The 19,590-nt window shown below is 42.1% G+C and overlaps 1 protein-coding gene across 1 annotated transcript in view; it reads left to right on the top strand.

Moving 5' to 3' along the window:
• Positions 1–19,590, top strand: part of ZCCHC17 (zinc finger CCHC-type containing 17) — a 63,661-nt gene that overhangs the window by 36,931 nt on the left and 7,140 nt on the right. The window contains exons 5-7 of the mRNA XM_032389341.1: positions 180–271; positions 8,489–8,589; positions 10,326–10,471. Of these exons, the coding sequence (XP_032245232.1) occupies positions 180–271; positions 8,489–8,589; positions 10,326–10,471 (339 nt within the window). The remainder of the gene's footprint in view (positions 1–179; positions 272–8,488; positions 8,590–10,325; positions 10,472–19,590) is intronic.

Here is a 19,590-nt window from a genome sequence, read left to right as displayed (position 1 = left end):
AAGATCTATTTATAATGCTCATTAGTACCCCCAGTGTTCCTAGTACAGGACCTCAGCCATTAGAGAAGCTCAGTGTTTGTTATGATGATAAAAGCTTTGATGCTTAGTTAGATAATTTTACACCAGCAGTCTAAATGGTGTACTCTTAGCTGTTGGTGACTTTGCTTTTGTCTTTACAGATGAAAAATGATAGGATAAAAGTGTCCCTCTCCATGAAAGTTGTCAACCAAGGGACTGGGAAAGACCTCGACCCTAACAACGTTATCATTGAGTAGGTAAAAGGTTTGGAAAGGCTACAATCCTACTTCTCAAACCACAGAATGCTGTAGTGAATCAGACTGACCTAGGAACTCTACCATTTATAGTCTGATATAGATGAGTTATGTAGCCCTTGTGATCCTTGGATTTCGATAACACCATACTGCATAGAGTTCTAAGATTGGATGCTCACATGCAAAGCATAGAAATGCTCCATCAGTGGTTTTGTTTCCTTCCCCTTATTCTTTGTCTGCCCTTTAACTAGTTAGCCAACAGGCATTCATGAAGCACCTGCTACTTGTCTCTCTCCTAGCACAGGGGCTCAAAAAAAGACCATGTGGAAGAGTAGGGTAATTTAGAAGCAACTCCAGTAGGGTTTAATGCATCTTGGGATAACTGTGTTCTGAATATGACATCTTACTTTCATTGGCTCTTCTGACCTTTCATTTAGGAATGGAAGATTAGCTATACATGTAGGCTAATATCTGGTGATATAAGGAATTTGCTGTCTGTCTCAAAGTCTTTCTTGAATTTATGCCAGTGATTTCTGATCAGGGGTTCCTAGCTCCCTAAGGTTCCGTGAAGGGTTTCTGAACTGTTTCTAGTGTTTCAGAAAACCAACCAAAATCATGCATTTACCTTCAGGTTAACCGTGACTTTATTGTATTGCTTTTGATGTTAAAATATCACATTGTTTATCTCATGCTAATCAGGTGCTCTCAGTGGCAGTCACGTTATTGATTATTTTGTTTTTTTAAAGATTTTATTTATTTATTTGAGAGAGAGAGAGAGCATGAGAGGGGGGAGAGGGGGTCAGAGGGAGAAGCAGACTCCCTGCTGAGCAGAGCCTGATGGCAGGGGTCATGACCTGAGCCGAAGGCAGACGCTTAACCGACTGAGCCACTCAGGTGCCTCAGTTATTGATCAATTTAAAAAACAAGAAAAAAATAAATGTTTGAGTGGGATCTTGGTGGGGAAAAGTTTGGAAACCCTTATGTTTATAGTTCTAAGCAAAATCACTGTGGATACAAAGTAATTTTACCTAAAAGGGAGGGCATTGATATTGGATACATACTTTGTGCCAGGCATTATGCAAGGCAGTTTATGTACATTTGTGTGTCTGATTCTCATAACCTCCAAAGTGGGTATTATCTCCATTTTACTTTATATTCTTAGTTTCTTTCTTTCTTTTCTTTTTTTTAAAGATTTTATTTTTTTGACAGAGCACAAGCAGGGGAAGTGACAGGCAGAGGGAGAAGCAGGCTCCCCACTGAGCAGGGAGCCCGATGCAAGGCTCAATCCCAGGACCCTAGGATCATGACCTCAGCCAAAGGCAGATGCTTAATCGACTGAGCCACCCAGGCACCCCCCCACCCCTTTTTTTCCTAAAGATTTTATTTTTGGGCACCTGAGTGGCTCAGTCGGTCGAGCATCTGACTCTGATTTCAGCTCAGGTCATGATCTCAGGGTCCTGAGATCCACCCCCATGTTGGGCTTCCTACTCAGGGTGGTGTCTGCTTGTCTCCCTTTCCCCCTCTCCCTCTGCCTCTCCCCATGTGTGTACTCTTTCTTTTTCTCTCTCTTTCTCTCTAAAATAAGTAAATAAATCTTAAAAAAAAAAAAAAAGATTTTATTTTTAAGCAATCTCCACACCCAATGTGGGGCTTGAGCCCACAGCTCCAAGATCAAGAGTTGCATGCTTCACTGACTGAGCCAGCCAGACATCCCTATATTCCTAGTTTCTTTTTTTTTTTTTTAAAGATTTTATTTATTCATTTGAGACACAGAGATACAGAGAGAGAGAGAGAAAGCATCAGCAGGGAGAGAGGCAGAGGGAGAGGGAGAAGCAGGCTCCTCGCTGAGCCAGGAGCCCGATGTGGGGCTCGATCCCAGGACCCTGGGATCATGACCTGAGTTGAAGGCAGATGCTTAACCATCTGAGCCACCCAGGCGCCCCTATATTCCTAGTTTCTATCTTGATGCTTGGTGATAAGTAATTTCCCTGTGGTTAATGACAAATTATAGTGGGTCAAGGATCTGAACTAAGACATTGAAGCTAGGGCCCTTTTTACCACATGAGGCTTCTAGCTGTTGCATGTGACTTAGAGTTTTTCCATATTTCTGTAGTTTCATCTCTAAATATTGACATGTTTGTAAATCTGATTATTGACAAAACACCTTTCAGTTATAGTAGAAATGTTTTATAACTCAGAGCTCAGTAATATTATTTAAGTCTGGCATTTACTGATTATATTATAATAAATTGCTTCTGCTCCAAAGAATCCTGTGCTATGTACATATGACTCATTAAAAAGCAATGGAATTTCCCAAAGTCACCCTTGTAGGGGTAAAATGTAAAACAAGTAAAATAAAAGCTTCTTCTCTGTCTCAAAACAAGGGTAGAGAAGGGAAAAGGCTCCCTGGTTTTGGGCCGTATAGGTCTCTATGTATAGGCTATTTCTAGTAATAACCAAGTGGCCAAACAGTAACTTTTGTTGTAAACTATTTCTAGAGCTGCATCCAGGAAAGAAGCACGATATAGTGGAATGATGAGAGGTTTTAGAGTTAGATGTAAATCAGAAAGAGTCCTAGTTCTGCTGAAAACTAGTATATGACCTTGAGCAGACGCCTCTTCTCTGACTCCTCCCTCAGCTTCTTACTATCAGTTGGAGGGTATGATGCCTATATCTCAGAAATGATGGAATGATTTAAATACAGGCTTGTTTGTAAAGAGCCAGATTAGTGTCTAGTCTATAGTAGAATCTTAGTGTATGGTAGCTACTTGTAGTTACTGTTTTAAAAGATCTCTTTGTTTTTCTTCTGTGATTATCACATCTTTTCTTTTGAAAGAATATATAAGACCTGGGAGAACAAGGGGACACAGCTCTTTCTTATCTCCCAGAGTGCCTGATGTGTAACAGTTGTTAGTTTGTGCTTTCATTTACTCATTTATTCAACAAATATTTTTTTCGGTTCATATTCCATATTAGGTTCAATGGCAATACCAAGTTTTCTGTTTAAGGGCCTTACTGCCTAGTGTAATGAGATAATTATGCAGATCACTTTAATATAAGGCAAATGTAATAAATGCTAAAAGAGTAGGTTAAAGAAAGGGTTCTAGGAATTAGCTTGAAGAGGATGAGTTGATTTCAGGCCCCGATGGCTAGAAGAGAGGTGGCATTTGAGCTAGTTCTAGAAGAATGGATAAGATTTTGTCAGGCAGCAGGGGAAGGAATGGTATTCCCAACAGAAGAGTGATTTAAGGAAAGGCACTAGGCAGGAAAGCCCAGGGCACATTTAGGAGTCCTGTTTTAGGAAAGAGGAGGGTACAGTCAAGTACTAGAATGTAAGACTTGAAAGGTGGTATGTTGGAGTGAGATTGTGGAGAGCTTTGACTTTGACTGTCAGTCAAAGAGCGTTAATTTTTTAAAAGCCCTGGGGCACCTGGGTGGCTCAGTCAGTTAAGCATTTGCCTTCAGTTCAGGTCATGATCCCAGGGTTCTGGGATCAAGCCCATCGGGCTCCCTGCTCAGCGGGGAGTCTGCTTTTCCCTCCTCCCCGCTTGTGCTCCCTCTCGCTCTCTCTCTCAAATAAATAAATAAAATATTTTTTAAAAAAAATTTTTAAAGCCCTTGAGGGGGGAGAGACTCCTGATCAGATTAATCTCTCCTTGTACACCATTCTCTGACCTCACCCTGTTATGCTCAGTGTCTTAGTGCTGTCTCCAGCTATCCACAGTTTGTCAGCTGCCTTTCATTTTCCATCAATATCTGTCTTACATTTCATCCCCCCAGTCCCAGAGTATTAAAGGGAATCTGTAAATGGAAAGGGGAAAAGGCAGTTTCCAGGTCGGTTTAGCCAGCATAGCATAGTCTTTTAGAAGAGTGTTTGTGGTTCACCACTATAATTATTCATCTGTATGTCTCCCTCCACTGCTAGACTGTAAGCTCCTTGAGAAGGACCGAGTTCTGCCTTTTTGACACACTTACTCATCACTGGTACTGGTGCTTGCAAGTAAGAGTTGAACTGAACAAAAGAAAGGTTAATTCAACTATGTGCCCTGGATGGATTGGAGGAGAAAACTTGGTACTATGTAGACGCAAAGTAGTGAGGCCTAAACCAGCATGGCAGTGAGCACAGAAAAGGGAGACAGGCAAGTGACACATTTGTTGAGCTGAGTATCGGGTGGGAGTTATGATGTGGCTTGTCACATGTTAGAACCCACAGAATATTGGAATTGATTATAATGAGGGCTTGTTTAAGCTGTAACTCATAGCCACTTGAAACTCAGCTCCACAGATAAGGATATCTGAAAGCCATGGAGTTTGAGACTTGCTCAAGTTATATCCCCAAGATCCTGCCGTGGTTTTTATTTTTTTATTTATTTTTTAAAGATTTTATTTATTTATTTGAGGGAGAGAGAGAGTGAGTACACAGAGGGAGAAGAGAAGCAGATTCCCTGCTGAGCAGGGAGCCCAATGTGGGACCCAATCCCAGGACTCTGAGACCATGACCCAAGCTGAAGGCAGATGCTTAACCGATTTGAGCCACACAGGTGCCCCTTCTCTACTTTTTTTTAAAAATTATTTTATTGTGGTGAGAACACCCAACATGGGATCTACCCTCTTAACAAATTTTTAAGTGTACAATATAGTATTGTTGACTAGGTACAATGTTGTATAGCACAGCTCTAAAATTAATTCTTCTTGTTTAACTGAAACTTTATGCCTGTTGATAAGTAACTCCCATTTCCCTCTCTACCCACCCCCCACCTTGGTTTTTCTTACTCAAGCTTTATTTTTTGAAAGGACCCTCTCCCATGACCCATACCAGACAGTTGACCCCCTGTCCTTTGAATAAGATTATGCTAGGGCAAAACCTGGGGATTTGAGCAGACATTTTCAAAACTTAAATCATATGCTTGTCTGCACTGTCCCACTGGGTAGCCACTAAGTTACATATGGTTACATATGGTCATTATTACTATTTTTTAAAATTTTTATTCAGGGGCGCCTGGGTGGCTCAGTCATTGAGCATCTGCCTTTGGCTCAGGTCATGGTCCTAGGGGCCTGGGATCAAGCCCCGCATCAGCCTCCCTGCTCAGCGGAAGCCTGCTTCTCCCTTTCCCCCTGCTTGTGTTCCCTCTCTCCCTGTGTCTCTCTCTGTCAGAAAAATAAATCAAATCTTAAAAAAAAAAAAAGATTTTATTCATTTATTTGTTAGAGAGCGAGAGAGAGAGACAAGCACGGGGAGTGGCAGGCAGAGGGAGAAGAAGACTCCCCACCAAGCAAGGAGCCCGATGCGGGGCTTGATCCCAGGAACCCGGGATCACGACCCAAAAGGCAGACGCCTAACTGACTGAGCCACCCAGACATCCCTACATATGGTTATTTAAATGTAAATGAAAATTAAATAAAATTTAATCCAATTCCTCAGTTACACTAACCACATTTTAAGTGCTCAGTAGCCACAGACCTAAATATTAGTCAACAGTACAGACATAAATTTATAGAACTTGTCCATCATTGTATTCTGTTGGACATTGGTATGCTAGATGGCTTGCGTACTGCTCAGATACAGAAAAAAAATAAGACATAGACTTTATTATCTTTTTTTTTTAAGATATAATTTATTTGAGCGAGAGAGCATGAGCAGGGGGAGGGGCAGAGGGAGAGGGAGAGAGAATCTCAAGCAGACTCTGTACTGAGCTTGGAGCCCGATATGGGGCCTGATCCCAAGACCCTGGGATCATGACCTGAGCCAAAATCAAGAGTTGAATGCTTAACCGACTGAGCCACCCAGGCACCCCAGACATAGTCCTTATCTTTGAAGGCCTGTTCATGGTACAGCGGGTGAGCCAAAATGTAAACAAATCTAACAAAATGACGAGAGAGTAAAATGCTGTGGGAACACAAAAGAGTAATTAACTCTGCCTCTGGTGGCAGGGAACACTTTAGAGAAGATGCAGTGTGTGAGCTGAACTGAAGAGGGACCAGGACAGAATATGGAGTATCTTGGTCTTTTGTGTTTCCTCTCTTAAACCAGTGTATCCCATGAAACTGGTGGCTAAAATACGTGAGATGGGTAGTTCTGTTCTGCGTTGATGTCATCCTGCATTTCTCTGGGTACTGTGGCTTTTTTGGCAAAATAGTTCTGTTTTTGCTGGACTCTATAGAGACTTGGTGAATAGTTGGAAAAGCTTAGGTGAAGTCAGAGTTCAAAGTTAAAGAGGTTCAGGTAAAGAAAAAATATTTGGGGTCAAGAGCACAGAATTTTTTTTTTATAAAGATTTATTTATTTGAGAGAGAGAAAGAGAGAGTGAGTGGAAGGGGCAGAGGGACAGAGAGTATCAAGCAGAGTCCCTGCTGAATGCAGAGCCCAATGCAGGGCTCGATCCCATCGCCCCGAGATCATGATCTGAGCCAAAACCAAGAGTTGGATGCTCAACCGACTGAGCCACCCAGAAGCCCCAAGAGCATAGAAATTTCAACAAACATTTATTTATTTATTTATCCTAACTAATTAATTAATTAATTTATAAAGATTTTATTTATTTGACAGAAAGAGAGCACAAGCAGGGGGAACAGCAGGCAGAGGAAGAAGCAGGCTCCCCATTGAGCAGGGAGCCCGATGTGGGACTTGATCCCAGGACTCTTTGATCATGACCTGAGCCAAAGGCAGATGCTTAACTGACTGAGCCCCCCAGGCATCCCTCAACAAATATTTATTGATGCCGTTGCTTGCCAAGCTTTGAGCTAAGGTGTGGGGAAACAAACACCAGTAAGATAGTGTAAAAAGGGCTCACGATCTAGAGAAGAAACAATGTATCAGGCAATAAAGTGTGATATGTGTTAGGACTGCAGTGTGTATAGACTACAGTTGGAGTTTGAAAAAAAGAGTAATTGAGGGTGATACTCTTCGATCAAACATTTCTGAGTCCCTACTCTGTGCAGGTACCGTGTGTTACAGTAAAGGTTAGAGAAAGAGCCATGACAACTGGGGGGCTTAGGCTCTGCTGCTGGCAGGAGAGTAATTGGTAAACACTACAGAAGACTGGCTGGCAGAGTCTGCTGTAGCTGATGGTTACAACCCAGTACACTGTTCCACTCCTACCTGGAACAAGGCATTTCCCAACAGAAATGCATAAATATATCTGTCACCAAAAGACATGCTAGAAAGTTCACAGAAGCACTGTTCATAGTAGAAACTACTCAGATAACCATCAACAGCAAAATACCTTGTGGCAATGAGAATCAGTGATCCACAACTGCACACAGCAGTATGGATGGATCTCACAAATAAGTGAAAGAAGCCAGACACGGAAGGGTCCATACTGTATGATTCCATTTACATAATTTGCAAAACCCGATACAACTAATCTATGCTGTTAGAAATCAGCATAGCGGTTACCCTTGGGAGAGGCCTGGTGACTAGAGGGGCCTCGGAGGTGCTGGCAATGTTCTGTTTCCTTATCGGAGTGATGGTTTCCTGGGTATGTTCAAATTGTGAAAACCATTTAAGCTGTATGCTTATGAACACTTTTCTGTACCTATATTATACTTTAGTAATAAGTTTAGAATTTTTAAGAAATGCTCCAGGAATGTGAACAAAGAGATGAATTCTGGCTGAGTGGCTCAGGAGAAGACTTGATAGAAGGAGAGGTGGTGACTGAGCTGAGCCTTGAAATGTTTGGAGGTGGTGAGGTGGGAGGTGAGAGGGAAAGCAGCATTTCAGAGAGAGGGAACTGTGTGAGCAAGGGCAGTGAACCATCTGGAGAAGGTCAACTAGTCCTGTTTGGCTAGCACATCTCATGCAAGTAAAGTTGGGGCTGGAGAAGCAGGTTAGAGACAGACCGTGGAAGGCCTTGAGTACCAAAGTAAGGAATTTGAACTTTATGTTCTAGGAAGTCTTTGAAGGTCTTTTAAACCCGTGGGTGACCCCGTCAGGGTTACAGGGGCTTAGCGAGGTTGAGTAATTATATCTTCATCCTCTGTGCATTGGTGAGCTGAAGTCATCTCATTCATAATTATTAATTCAGAGCCTGTCCTGAATGAAAAAATATGTTTCATGTTGCTGCTTTCACTGCTTGTCTCCCCATGCACAACGCTTTTTTTCTTTCTCCCTTCTACCTGCCAAAGACAGAACAAAAACCCAGCATACTGCATTACCTTCTAGTATCTCTGGCCACATCTCTTAGGAGGGCCAACAGTCAGTATCCTTTTCGTTACAGGCAAGAAGAGAGGCGGCGGCGGTCCTTCCAGGATTACACTGGGCAGAAGATCACCCTCGAGGCTGTCCTGAACACCACCTGCAAGAAGTGTGGATGTAAAGGTAAGGTGAAGCCTCCGCCAGGCTTGTGATGGACCCTTACTAGGTGGGGGAAGCCACCTGGTTTGGGTGTGGCTCACCCAGCTTTTTAGTCAGTGATGGCCTCATCTGCTCATGCTGTTACTCCTCCTAGACTCTTATCAGAGTTCATGCCCTTTCTGTGTCCTCTTCTGAATGCTGGCCCTTCCAAATACTCTACTGTCATCCCACCCCCTTCGTGGTTGATGCCCTGTGTGGGCAGGATCCCCATGTACTGCACCAGGAGGGGTGAGAGTGTTGGATTATGGTTAGCTCTGTAAATTTTTATTTCCAAGGACCACTACTATTCTGCAAAAATGAAGTGACTTGGAAATATATTCCTCAAGGATCCAAGTCAAACCCTTTCTTGCTCTTCTTTGTCTAACTTCAGACCTCTGAATACGGTGTCCTTTTAGTAGTAAAGAACACAGGCTAGCCACTTGCTCAGGTTTCTTCTGGTCCTACTCAGGTGTTAAGAGCACTCTCAGCCTGACTTCCCTTCTTGGAGCTATCATGAGAGGGATTGCTAGCGTCTCATTTTCAAAGTGACCTCAATTTGTCACCCCTTCTCCCTTGCCTTCCATTTACCCTGTTCGCTTGATTTTTCTACAACAGTTGGTAGCAGATTTGTGCCCTGATTGATGTTGTGGGGGTTAAGCCTCCACTTACCATTAATGTAGAGGGAGGCAGGGAAAAAAAAATTGAAAGAATACCTCCTCACAGGAATCGTGGGAACATTCCAGATATTTGGAAAACTGTATGCTGTATTCCCCTTCCAGACACCATCTAGCTTCTGGATTCAGAGTTGTAAAGCAATTTACACATAGCTTTTTGATGATCTCATGGGATCGTCTGTGCCCCTGAAATAGGGTCTACATAAGCTTGGACAAAACCAGCTCTGTAGTAGCTGTTAAACGGCCCCTTGATAGCACTAAAGGTTCAGGGAGGGTGGGGTCCTCTTACCTTCAGCTTACGTCCACCAGGTGTTACATGAGGCAGAGAAGAATAATGAGAGATGGAATTTGGCCTAATCAGCAAAGGTGAGGCCCAAGGTGGTTGATTTTGGTGCAGCAGGAAGAGCACAGAGCAGGGAAGCATGAGAGCTGGAGTAAGTTTTCACTCTGCTGCTCTCTTTGTGACCTTGAGCTACTTCTCTACTCTGAGCCTTTATATCTACACATGCAGTGTTGGATTTGATGATCTCTAAGGCCCTTGCCAGACCTGACAGTCTGAGTGTTGAGTGCCCCTAGGTGGACTGCCTGTCTCTCAGTGTGTTAGCTTGGATGTGAATGCCACCTTCCTGCCAGCTTCCTAAGAGCTATCTTCCTGTAGGGCTTGGCCTGCCACTCGGCTCCCTCTGCTAAGCATTCTGCTCTCTGGAGCAGCCTTTCAGTGTCAGGAGTAAGTTCCAAACAGATCTTTAAAAATTACTAAGCCCCATTGCTAATAGAAGGCAGCACAAGCCTGCTTCCTCTGCCATTTCCAGAGCAGTGCCAGTGTTTCCTACAGCTCTAGGACCAGCTGCTGGTCTGGCTCTGGTTGAGTGGGCAATGCCATCTTGAGGTGACAGAAAATCTGCTCAGAATCCAGCAGCTGCTCTGAATGAACTCAGTAATACTTCTTCAACCAGCTAGCCCCTTTCGGAGCCTCTGGGGAAGATCCACCTGCCAAGAGGAGAGGCTGCTTCTCCCCTCCCTACCTTTTCTACCTCTCTTCTGCAGGCCACTTTGCAAAGGATTGTTTTATGCAACCAGGAGGGACCAAATATTCTCTGATACCTGATGAGGAAGAGGAGAAGGAAGAGGCAAAGTCAGCAGAGTTTGAGAAGCCTGACCCCACGAGGAATTCTTCTAGAAAAAGAAAGAAGGTGAGTGCTGTCTTGCTTTTATTTATCATATATTTTTTTAGTTTTAAAATAAAAGTGTACTTTTTGCAGAAATTTTAGAAATCCTGAAAAACATAAAGAATATTAGGATCTCCTGTAATCTTTCCATCCAAAGAGACTTACAATATTTTTGGTCATTCCAATCTTTTTGCTAGGTAATGATAATAGATAGCTACATCTACATTTAAACACAAAATTATGGTTGTACTAGGTCTAGTTTATATTTTATTTTTTTCATTATACTTATCAAAATAATTTTCTAGTGTTTTTAAGTGTTCAAAACCTTGATTTAAGAGCAATGTAAGTATTCTACCCTATGGCTGTATGTGGTTTATTTAATAATTTTTCTATTGTTGGATATTTTTATTACTTCCAAACTAAATCTTTGGCCACAACTCTTACTGTTTTCTTTGGATAAATCCCTAAATAAGGTTACTGAGTTAGGGCTTTAAGGCTCTTGATACATTTTATCAAATTGTCTTTCCAGAAAGTACTTATCTGTGCCCAGTGGTGGATAAGAGTGCCTGTCTCGCAGAGTTTGGTCTCCTATGCACTGCTTACAGCAGAACAGTTCACAAAACAGACATATTGTGGTGCAGAAAAAGACAGGGCGTTTGTTGCATGCCACCCAGAGAGGGAATAGAAGAAAACTATGCTGTAGTTTGGTCAGGAAATAGTTGTTCTCATATTGCGTAGTATTTTTCTAATTGTGTCCAGTTACTGGGTTTTTGTTTCATTTTGTTTTTTAAAAGCTTCAGCAGTCTTTTGTTGAGTGGTCTTTTCATTCCAGGTAGCGCAACCCTAGGAATACAAAAACTGTGATCAGGTCCTTGCCCTCAGTGGGCATTCCCTACAAATTAAGCATTCCTTCATTTTATAGGGGAGGAAAAGGCCCATTGTACCATTATAAGAATTAGCTAAGATTGTGAATAATAATTTATTGATCTGTATATTCTCTCCCTGGGTGATCACATCCCTCCTAAGACTTTAACTGCCTTGATGACTCCCACATCCCTAACTAGTATCCCACGGGTACCTCAAACTTTGGCTCAGAGTCCATCAGACCTAGGTTTGAGGCCCTCTGTGCTGTAGACCACCAGTGTAACTTTGGGCCCTCCTTAATTTTCAAAGTAGGATTGTTGTGGTCTTTGATAACAGTATTCCTTGTGAGGGCATGCCCAGGTCCCCAAGATAGATAGAAAACACTGACAAATAAGTGCTTAATTAATGTTGGCTGTCATGACTACCATTCTGTCTTCTTCAGCCCTCCTCCCTACACACACACACACACACACACACACACACACACACACACCCCACTATAAAAACAACACCAAAGCCCTTGTTTCTAACCTTCTATCTTGTATTACTTGTTTTAATGACAATAATAACCTACCAGAAGGAAACCAGCATGTCATTTATTTTCCTCTCCTTTCCATCCCACATCTAGTCAGTCACTGAGTCTTGTTAGTGGCACCTTCTAAGTACTCGTTTTTTCTCCTTCTTCCCACTCCTTCTACTGTGTATTGCACTGCCTCCTCTCTCTGACTCACAGACTATTGAACTAGACCTGGGACATTTTATTTGCCTTTCACCTCTTAGTTCCAAGTTCCCAGGAGTTAGGTCTAGGCACCTGATTTTTTTTTTTTAATTTTATTTATTTATTTGAGAGAGAGAGAGCACAAGCAGGGGGAGGGGCAGAGGGAGAAGCAGGCTCCCCACTGAGCAGGGAGCCTGATGTGGGGCTCGATCCCAGGACCTTGGGATCATGATCTCAGCCGAAGGCAGACGCTTAACCGACTGAGCCACCCAGGCGCCCCATGATTTTTTTTTTTTTAAAGCATCTCCTTTATCTCACTGCTTGATTCTCTTCATTATTATGATTTTTTTTGCCCTCTACTTTAATTCTGAATGTTGGGCTGCTCCAAGGCTGTCTTGTTACTCCCTTCTGTTCTCTAACTACCTCCTCTCTAGGTAATCTCATCCTGTCCTATGGTTTTGAATGCTACTTACATGCTATAATAATCCCCAGATTAAGTATTTGTATCCTTATTTTTATCCGAATCTGTAATTCTATCCCTGACTTTTTCTTTGGCACTCAAATTTAGAAATCCAGCTGCCTACTTGACATCTTCATCTAATTGTCAAGTTTGCATCAAGCTTAACACACCCCAAAACTCTTTAATTTTTCTATCCAAAGCTGCTCCTTCCACATTTTGCCCTATCTCAGTGGATAGATCACCATTCACTGAGTTGCTCAAGCAAAAATCTATAGGCTTTGGGTTTGGTGTTACTGTTGTTTTCTTTAAACTGTGGTAAAATATCCATAATTAAATTTTACCATCTTAACCACTTAAAAAATTTTTAAGTTTATTTATTTAAATAATCTCTACACCCAACGTGGGGCTCAAACTCATGGCCCCAAGATCAAGAGTCATGTGCTCTTCCAACTGAGCCAACCAGGTGCCCACCATCTTAAGCATTCTTTTTTTAAAGATTTTATTTTATTTGAGAGAGAAAGAGAGCAGACGCACATGTGTGCATGTGTGGGGGGGCAGAGGGAGTAAATCTGAAGCAGACTCCCTGCTGAGCGAGGAGCTGGATACAGGGGCTCGATCTCACCACCCTGCGATCATGACCTGAGCCGAAATCAAGAGTCGATGCTTAACCAACTGAACTACCCAGGCACCCACCATCTTAACCTTTTTTAAAAAAGATTTATTTATTTTAAAGAGAGAGAGAGAGAGAGAGAGCATGAGTAGGAGGGGCAGAGGGAGAGAGAATCCCAAGTAGACTCCTCGCTGAACACAGAGCCCCACGTGGGGCTTAATCTCACGACTCTGAGATCACCACCCGAACTGAAACCAAGAGTTGGTGCTCAACTGACTGTACCCCCCAGGCTCCCCTTAACCATTTTTAAGTGTGCAGTTCTTTGGCATTAAGTAAATTCAGATTGTTGTGCAATCATCACCACCATCCATCTTTAGAACTCTTCCTTTTGCAAAACAGACTCTGTCCCCATTAAACACTAACTCCTCATTCTCCCTCCCTAGCACCTGGGAACCACCATTCTACCATCAACTGAGAAAAGAAGGTGAAACTGAAAAAGAACAAAGGCCTTTATTTGGGGTCTCAGAATTGCAATTGGGGATCACAGATTTTTCTCACTCATTTAGGGAAAGCCAAGCGTTTTTCTGAGAGAGAAGGAAAGGGGTAATTACATGATTTAGATGAAGAAGAACAGAACAGACCCTGCTAGTTTGGTGCTGACTAGCTGAGCCACTTCTGATGCCTGTCTTCTTGATTATTTTATCATTGCTATCAAGTGAAACTGTTGCTGGTATGTAATAATTACCTTCACTGTCCTCATGTGATCCAAATACCAGTTGCTCTGTTGGAATGTTACGAGCAGCTGCTTGTACAACAATTGCTGCTTCTGTCCCAGTTCAAGAGCCCATCAGTTTGGAAAGGAAAATGGAGTCTCTTACATCCAGCAATTTTAGACAGTTCCACATGACTTTCTGTCTCTATGATTCAGACTACCTAGGTATCTCCTATAAGTGGAATAACACAGTGTTTGTCTTCTTTTTTTTTTTTTTTAAAGATTTTATTTATTTATTTGAGAGAGAGAGAATGAGAGAGAGTGAGTACATGAGAGGGGGGAGGGTCAGAGGGAGAAGCAGACTCCCCGCCGAGCAGGGAGCCCGATGCAGGACTTGATCCAGGGACTCCAGGATCATGACCTGAGCCGAAGGCAGTCGCTTAACCAACTGAGCCACCCAGGCGCCCGTTTATGTCTTCTTTTTTTTTTTTTTTTAAATATTTGTCAGAGAGAGAGAGAGAGCACAGCAGGGGGAGTAGCAGGCAGAGGGAGAAGCTGGCTCCCTGCTCAGCACGAAGCCCGATGTGGGACTCAATCCCAGGGCCCTGGGACCATGACCTGAGCCAAAGGCAGACGCTTAACTGACTGAGCCACCCAGGCGCCCCAGTATTTGTCTTTTTATGACTGGCTTATTTGACTTAGTAAACTATCCTGAGGGGTCATCCATGTTATAGCATATAGTCATTTTCCTTCCCTTTTAAGACTGAATAATATTTCATTACGTGTACACACTACATTTTGCTTATCCATTCATTTGTTGTTGGCCCTTGGGTTGCTTCCACCTTTTGGCTATTGTGAATAATGCTGCTATGAACATAGTATAGATATTTCTTCAAGACCTGCTTTCAGTTCCTTTGGGTATATACCCAGAATTGGAGTTGCAGGATTATGTGGTAATTCTGTTATGATTTTTTTTTTTTTTTTTTGAGGAACTACTGTACTGCGTTTCACAGTGACTACGTCATTTCACATTCCTACCAGTAGCACACAGGGTTCCATTAGGGTGTAGTGTTTGCTAATTGTCATTTAGGTAAAAGTAGATAATGATGTTGTTCAGTTCTTCTGTGTCTTTTCTAATTTTTAAAAAAAATTTCCAAGAGAGGGTTGTTAAGATATCCAATCAGACCACATGTTTTCGTATTTAAAATCCTTCAGTGATTTTCCACTGTACTTAAAATAAAATCCAAACTGCCTCCTGTGAGAACAAACTGTCTAACCCCACCAACTACTGCTTTTAGCAGGCAGTAAATTATATATAGCCAAAGCATTGTTTTGGGTTTTTTTATATATTTATTTCTATAGTTACCTTCTACTTAAAGCATGGGATTCAGGCTTTCTATTTCTAGTTGTTATAAAGTTTCCCTTTTAAGTAAAACTTTTTTGTTGTTTTTTTAAAGTAAAACTTCTTTTTTTTTTTTTTTAAAGATTTTATTTATTTGACAGAGAGAGACACAGCGAGAGAGGGAACACAAGCAGGGGGAGTGGGAGAGGGAGAAGCAGGCTTCCCGCGGAGCAGGGAGCCCGATGTGGGGCTCGATCCCAGGACCCTGGGACCATGACCTGAGCCAAAGGCAGACGCTTAACGACTGAGCCACCCAGGTGCCCCAAAGTAAAACTTCTTAAAGTAAAAAGAAATCAAATTTTAAGAAAAATTTTAAGGGGCGCCTGGGTGGCTCAGTCAGTTAAGCATCTGACTCTTGATTTCGGCTCAGGTCATGATCTCAGGGTTGTGGGATTGAGCCCTGTGTCGGGCTCCTCACTCAGTGGAGAGTCTGCTCAAGATTCTCTCTTTCCCTCTCCCTCTGCCCCTCCCCCCCCACTGTGTGTCGTCTTTCTCTCTCAAAATAAATACATAAATCTTTTTTTTTTAAGATTTTATTTATTTATTTAATTGACAGAGAGAGAGAGAGACACCGAGAGCAGGAACACAAGCAGAGGGAGTGGGAGAGGGAGAAGCAGGTTTCCCGCTGAGCAGGGAGCCCGATGCAGGGCTTGATCCCAGGATCCTGGGATCATGACCTGAGCCGAAGGCAGTAGCTTAACCAACTGAGCCACCCAGGCGCCCCCATAAATCTTTTTTTTTTAAAAAAGAAAAAAATTTTTTTTTTTTTTTTTAATAATTTTATTTATTTGACAGAGAGAGACAGAGTGAGAGAGGGAACACAAGCAGGGGGAGTGGGAGAGGGAGAAGCAGGCTTCCCGCTGAGCAGGGAGCCCGATGCGGGGCTCGATCCCAGAACTCTGGGATCATGACCTGAGCCGAAGGCAGACGCTTAACGACTGAGCCACCCAGGCGCCCCAAGAAAAATTTTAAGTAAAAAATTAGTTTGTAAACACATGGAGTAAAAATTGTGGCAATATTATAGGAATGGCACTTGGAAAACACTGATTTAGAGCAGTGGGGATATTATTTTAGTTTGGTACTATTCTCCTGTGAACCAAAGAAATAAAAATTTATAAAAGCCCCTATCTACTTCAGGCACTGCCTTCCAGAGGCCTTTGCAAACCTTCAACATTGCCGGATTTAGCCCAGCTCCCACACAGAGGCAACCCCAGAGGATTGCTTATTTTTGAACACAGGGCTTGAACATACCTTTATTTTTCATGCTAGTGTTTCTAGAGCCTTCTTCACAGAGGTCTGAGGACTGATTTAAAGAGGGAAAAGGGAAGTTTCCACTATTTATAACCTCATTATTGAAATGTACAACAAAAGAGAGGCAGCCCATAACCTCACTATTTTACCAGGATCTGTACTGTTGGGGCACGTTTTCTCTACCAGCTGTTTTCAGATGCACGTTTTACCTAGATACAATAAAAATGTATGTACTGTTTTGTTTTCTGCTTTTTTTACTTTGTCATGAGCAACTTTCCATGTTTGCCATACAGTCGTGTAGTTCTTATTTGCAGTGCTCTGTAGTATTATGTCAGGTGGATGTGGAAGGATTTGGGGAGACAGTAGAGAGTGGTACTTCCGAACCTGGGCTGTCAGAAACATTGCCTGGGTTCTCTCAGCTCAGCCACCTCCTTGCTGTGGAACTTAGTCTAATTACTAACTTCTCTGAATCTGTTTCCCTGTTGCTAAAATGGGAATAATAAGCATCTACTTCGTAAGGTTGTTAGGATGAAGTGATGCATAGAAAACTCTGAGCCCTGCGGTGGCATACAGCACAGCCCAGTGCATGTCAGCTACAAGTAGCTGATGCTTAAGAACAGAGGTTTTGTGGTCAGAGACGGGGTGTAAGTAGACACTACGTTCAAGGAGTTTGTTATATATTCTAGATATCAATCCCTGATTAGATATGTGACTTCTTGGGCGCCTGGGTGGCTCAGTCGTTAAGCGTCTGCCTTCGGCTCAGGTCATGGTCCCGGGGTCCTGGGATCGAGCCCCGCATCGGGCTCCCTGCTCGGCGGGAAGCCTGCTTCTCCCTCTCCCACTCCCCCTGCTTGTGTTTCTGCTGTCACTATCTCTCTCTGTCAAATAAATAAATAAAATCTTTAAAAAAAAAATATGTGACTTCTTGCAAATATTTTCTTCCATTTTGTGAATTGCCTTACTCTGTTGATAGTGTCCTGTTTTTATTCCAGATTTACATTTTTAAAAAACACACCTAAAACTTACCATGTTAGCCACTTTTAAGTGACTTTTCATGGTAGTGTTAAGTACATTCTTGTGATCGTGTGTTTTGATGCACAAAAATTTTAATCTTGTTGAAGTCCAACTTACCTGTTTTTTCCTTTTGTTTCCCGTGTTTTTGGTGTCATACTCAAGAAACCATTGTCAAATCCAGTGTCATGAAGCTTCCCCCTCTGTTTTCTTCTAAGAGTTTTATAGTTTTAACTCGTACACTTAAGTCTTTGATCCATTTTGAGGGTGTTTTTGGTATATGGTGTGGCTCCAACTTCCATTTTTTTTTTGCATGTGGATCTTCAGCTTTCCTAGCACCAGATTTTCAAAAGAACTGTCCTTTCCCTACTGACTGGTCTTGGCATCACTGTTGAAAATCATTTAACCATATTTGTGAGGTTTTAGTTCTGGCTGTCTACTCTTTTCCATTGGTCTGTACATCTGTCTTTATGCTCGTGCCACACTATTTTGATTACTCTAACTTTGTAGTAAGTTTTGGAATCAGGAAAGGTCAGTCCCCTAACTTTGTTCTTCTTTTTCAAGATTATTTTGACTATTTGTGGCCCCTTGAGATTCCAGATGAATTTTAGGATGGATTATTTTGTTTTTACAAAAAATGTTACTGAGATTTTGATAGGGTTGCATCGGATCTGTAGATTGCTTTGTGTGGTATTGGCATCTAAACCATATTAAGTCTCCCAATCCATGAACATGGGTATTTTTCCATTTATTTGTGTTATTCTTAATTTCTTCCAGCAGCGTTTTGCAGTGTTCAGTGTACAAGTCTTTTTGCCTCCTTGGTTAAGTTTATTCTTTTTTGGGGGCACCTGGGTGGCTCAGTCGTTAAGCATCTGCCTTCCGCTCAGGTCATGATCCCAGAGTCCTGGGATCGAGCCCTGCATCGGGCTCCCTGCTCCGCGGGAAGCCTGCTTCTCCCTCTCCCACTCCCCCTGCTTGTGTTCCCTCTCTCACTGTGTCTCTCTCTGTCAAATAAATAAAATCTTTAAAAAAAAAAAAAGTTTATTCTTTTTGATGCTATCGTCAGTGGAATCGTTCTCTTTATTTCCTTTTTGGATTGCTCATTGTTAGTGTATAGAAATGCAACTGATTTGGGGGTGTTGATTTTGTATCCTGCAACTTTGCTGAATTCACTTAGCGGTTCTAACAGTTGTTTTATGGAGTCTTTAGGATTTTCTGCATTTAAGATCATGTCTGCAAACAGGTAATTTGACTTTTTAATAGAGCTAGATATTTAACACCTATTCTATTTGTATGTTCCAAGGATTGTTCTTTCTCTTAACCTTTTAGTGAGTAAACGATATTTGTCAGATTCCTAAAGCAGTTCTGTGGATATTTCACTTCTGTGGGTCTTTGGTTAAGTTGGTTTGCACTGCTTAATACATATGGTGCAATTAGTTATTGCTTTGTTTCTAAAGCTGCTTTGAAATATGTATTTCAGGGGTGCCTGGGTGGCTCAGTCGTTAAGTGTCTGCCTTCAGCTCAGGTCATGATCCCGGGGTCTTGGGATGGAGCCCCTCATTGGGCTCCCTGCTCAGCGGGGGGCCTGCTTCTCCCACTCCCCCTGCTTGTGTTCCCTCACTCACTGTCTCTCTCTCTGTCAAAAAATAAATAAAATCTTAAAAAAAAAAGAAATATGTATTTCATTTCACCAAAATAATTATTAAGGATCTGCTAGGTATGAGGCTCTTTATTAGCTGCTTAGTCAACCTGTTATCCTACCCCCATCGCTCTTCACTTAGTAGAGGAATGGTCTGATGAACCGTGGCAGTAATAATCATCAGACCTTATTATTTTCTAAAGTACCTTTGTGTATTTGAACTTCTAACTCATGAGTTGTCTTTGATTAAAAAATGCTCTAGGGAGTTGAAACATTTAAAACTTCCCCCTTGATCCCCTCCGCCCCTCGTTTCTACCAAGATCTCATCTAGCATCATTGTCTTTTCACCTCATTGTTAATCCCTTCATGATCTTTGATGCCTTGTATTTGTTTAATGCTGATGGTTTATAAAATATCTTCATGTTTTTTATTTTGTTTTATCCTTATCCACTTCTATGAAGTAACCAGAGTAGGTG

This window comes from Phoca vitulina, unplaced genomic scaffold (genome assembly GCF_004348235.1).
Source record: "Phoca vitulina isolate PV1807 unplaced genomic scaffold, GSC_HSeal_1.0 scaffold2, whole genome shotgun sequence".
In the NCBI taxonomy this organism is placed as follows: domain Eukaryota; kingdom Metazoa; phylum Chordata; class Mammalia; order Carnivora; family Phocidae; genus Phoca; species Phoca vitulina.
The sequence above is the reverse complement of the archived record's forward strand: the minus strand, read 5'-3'. Positions and strand labels throughout refer to the sequence as shown.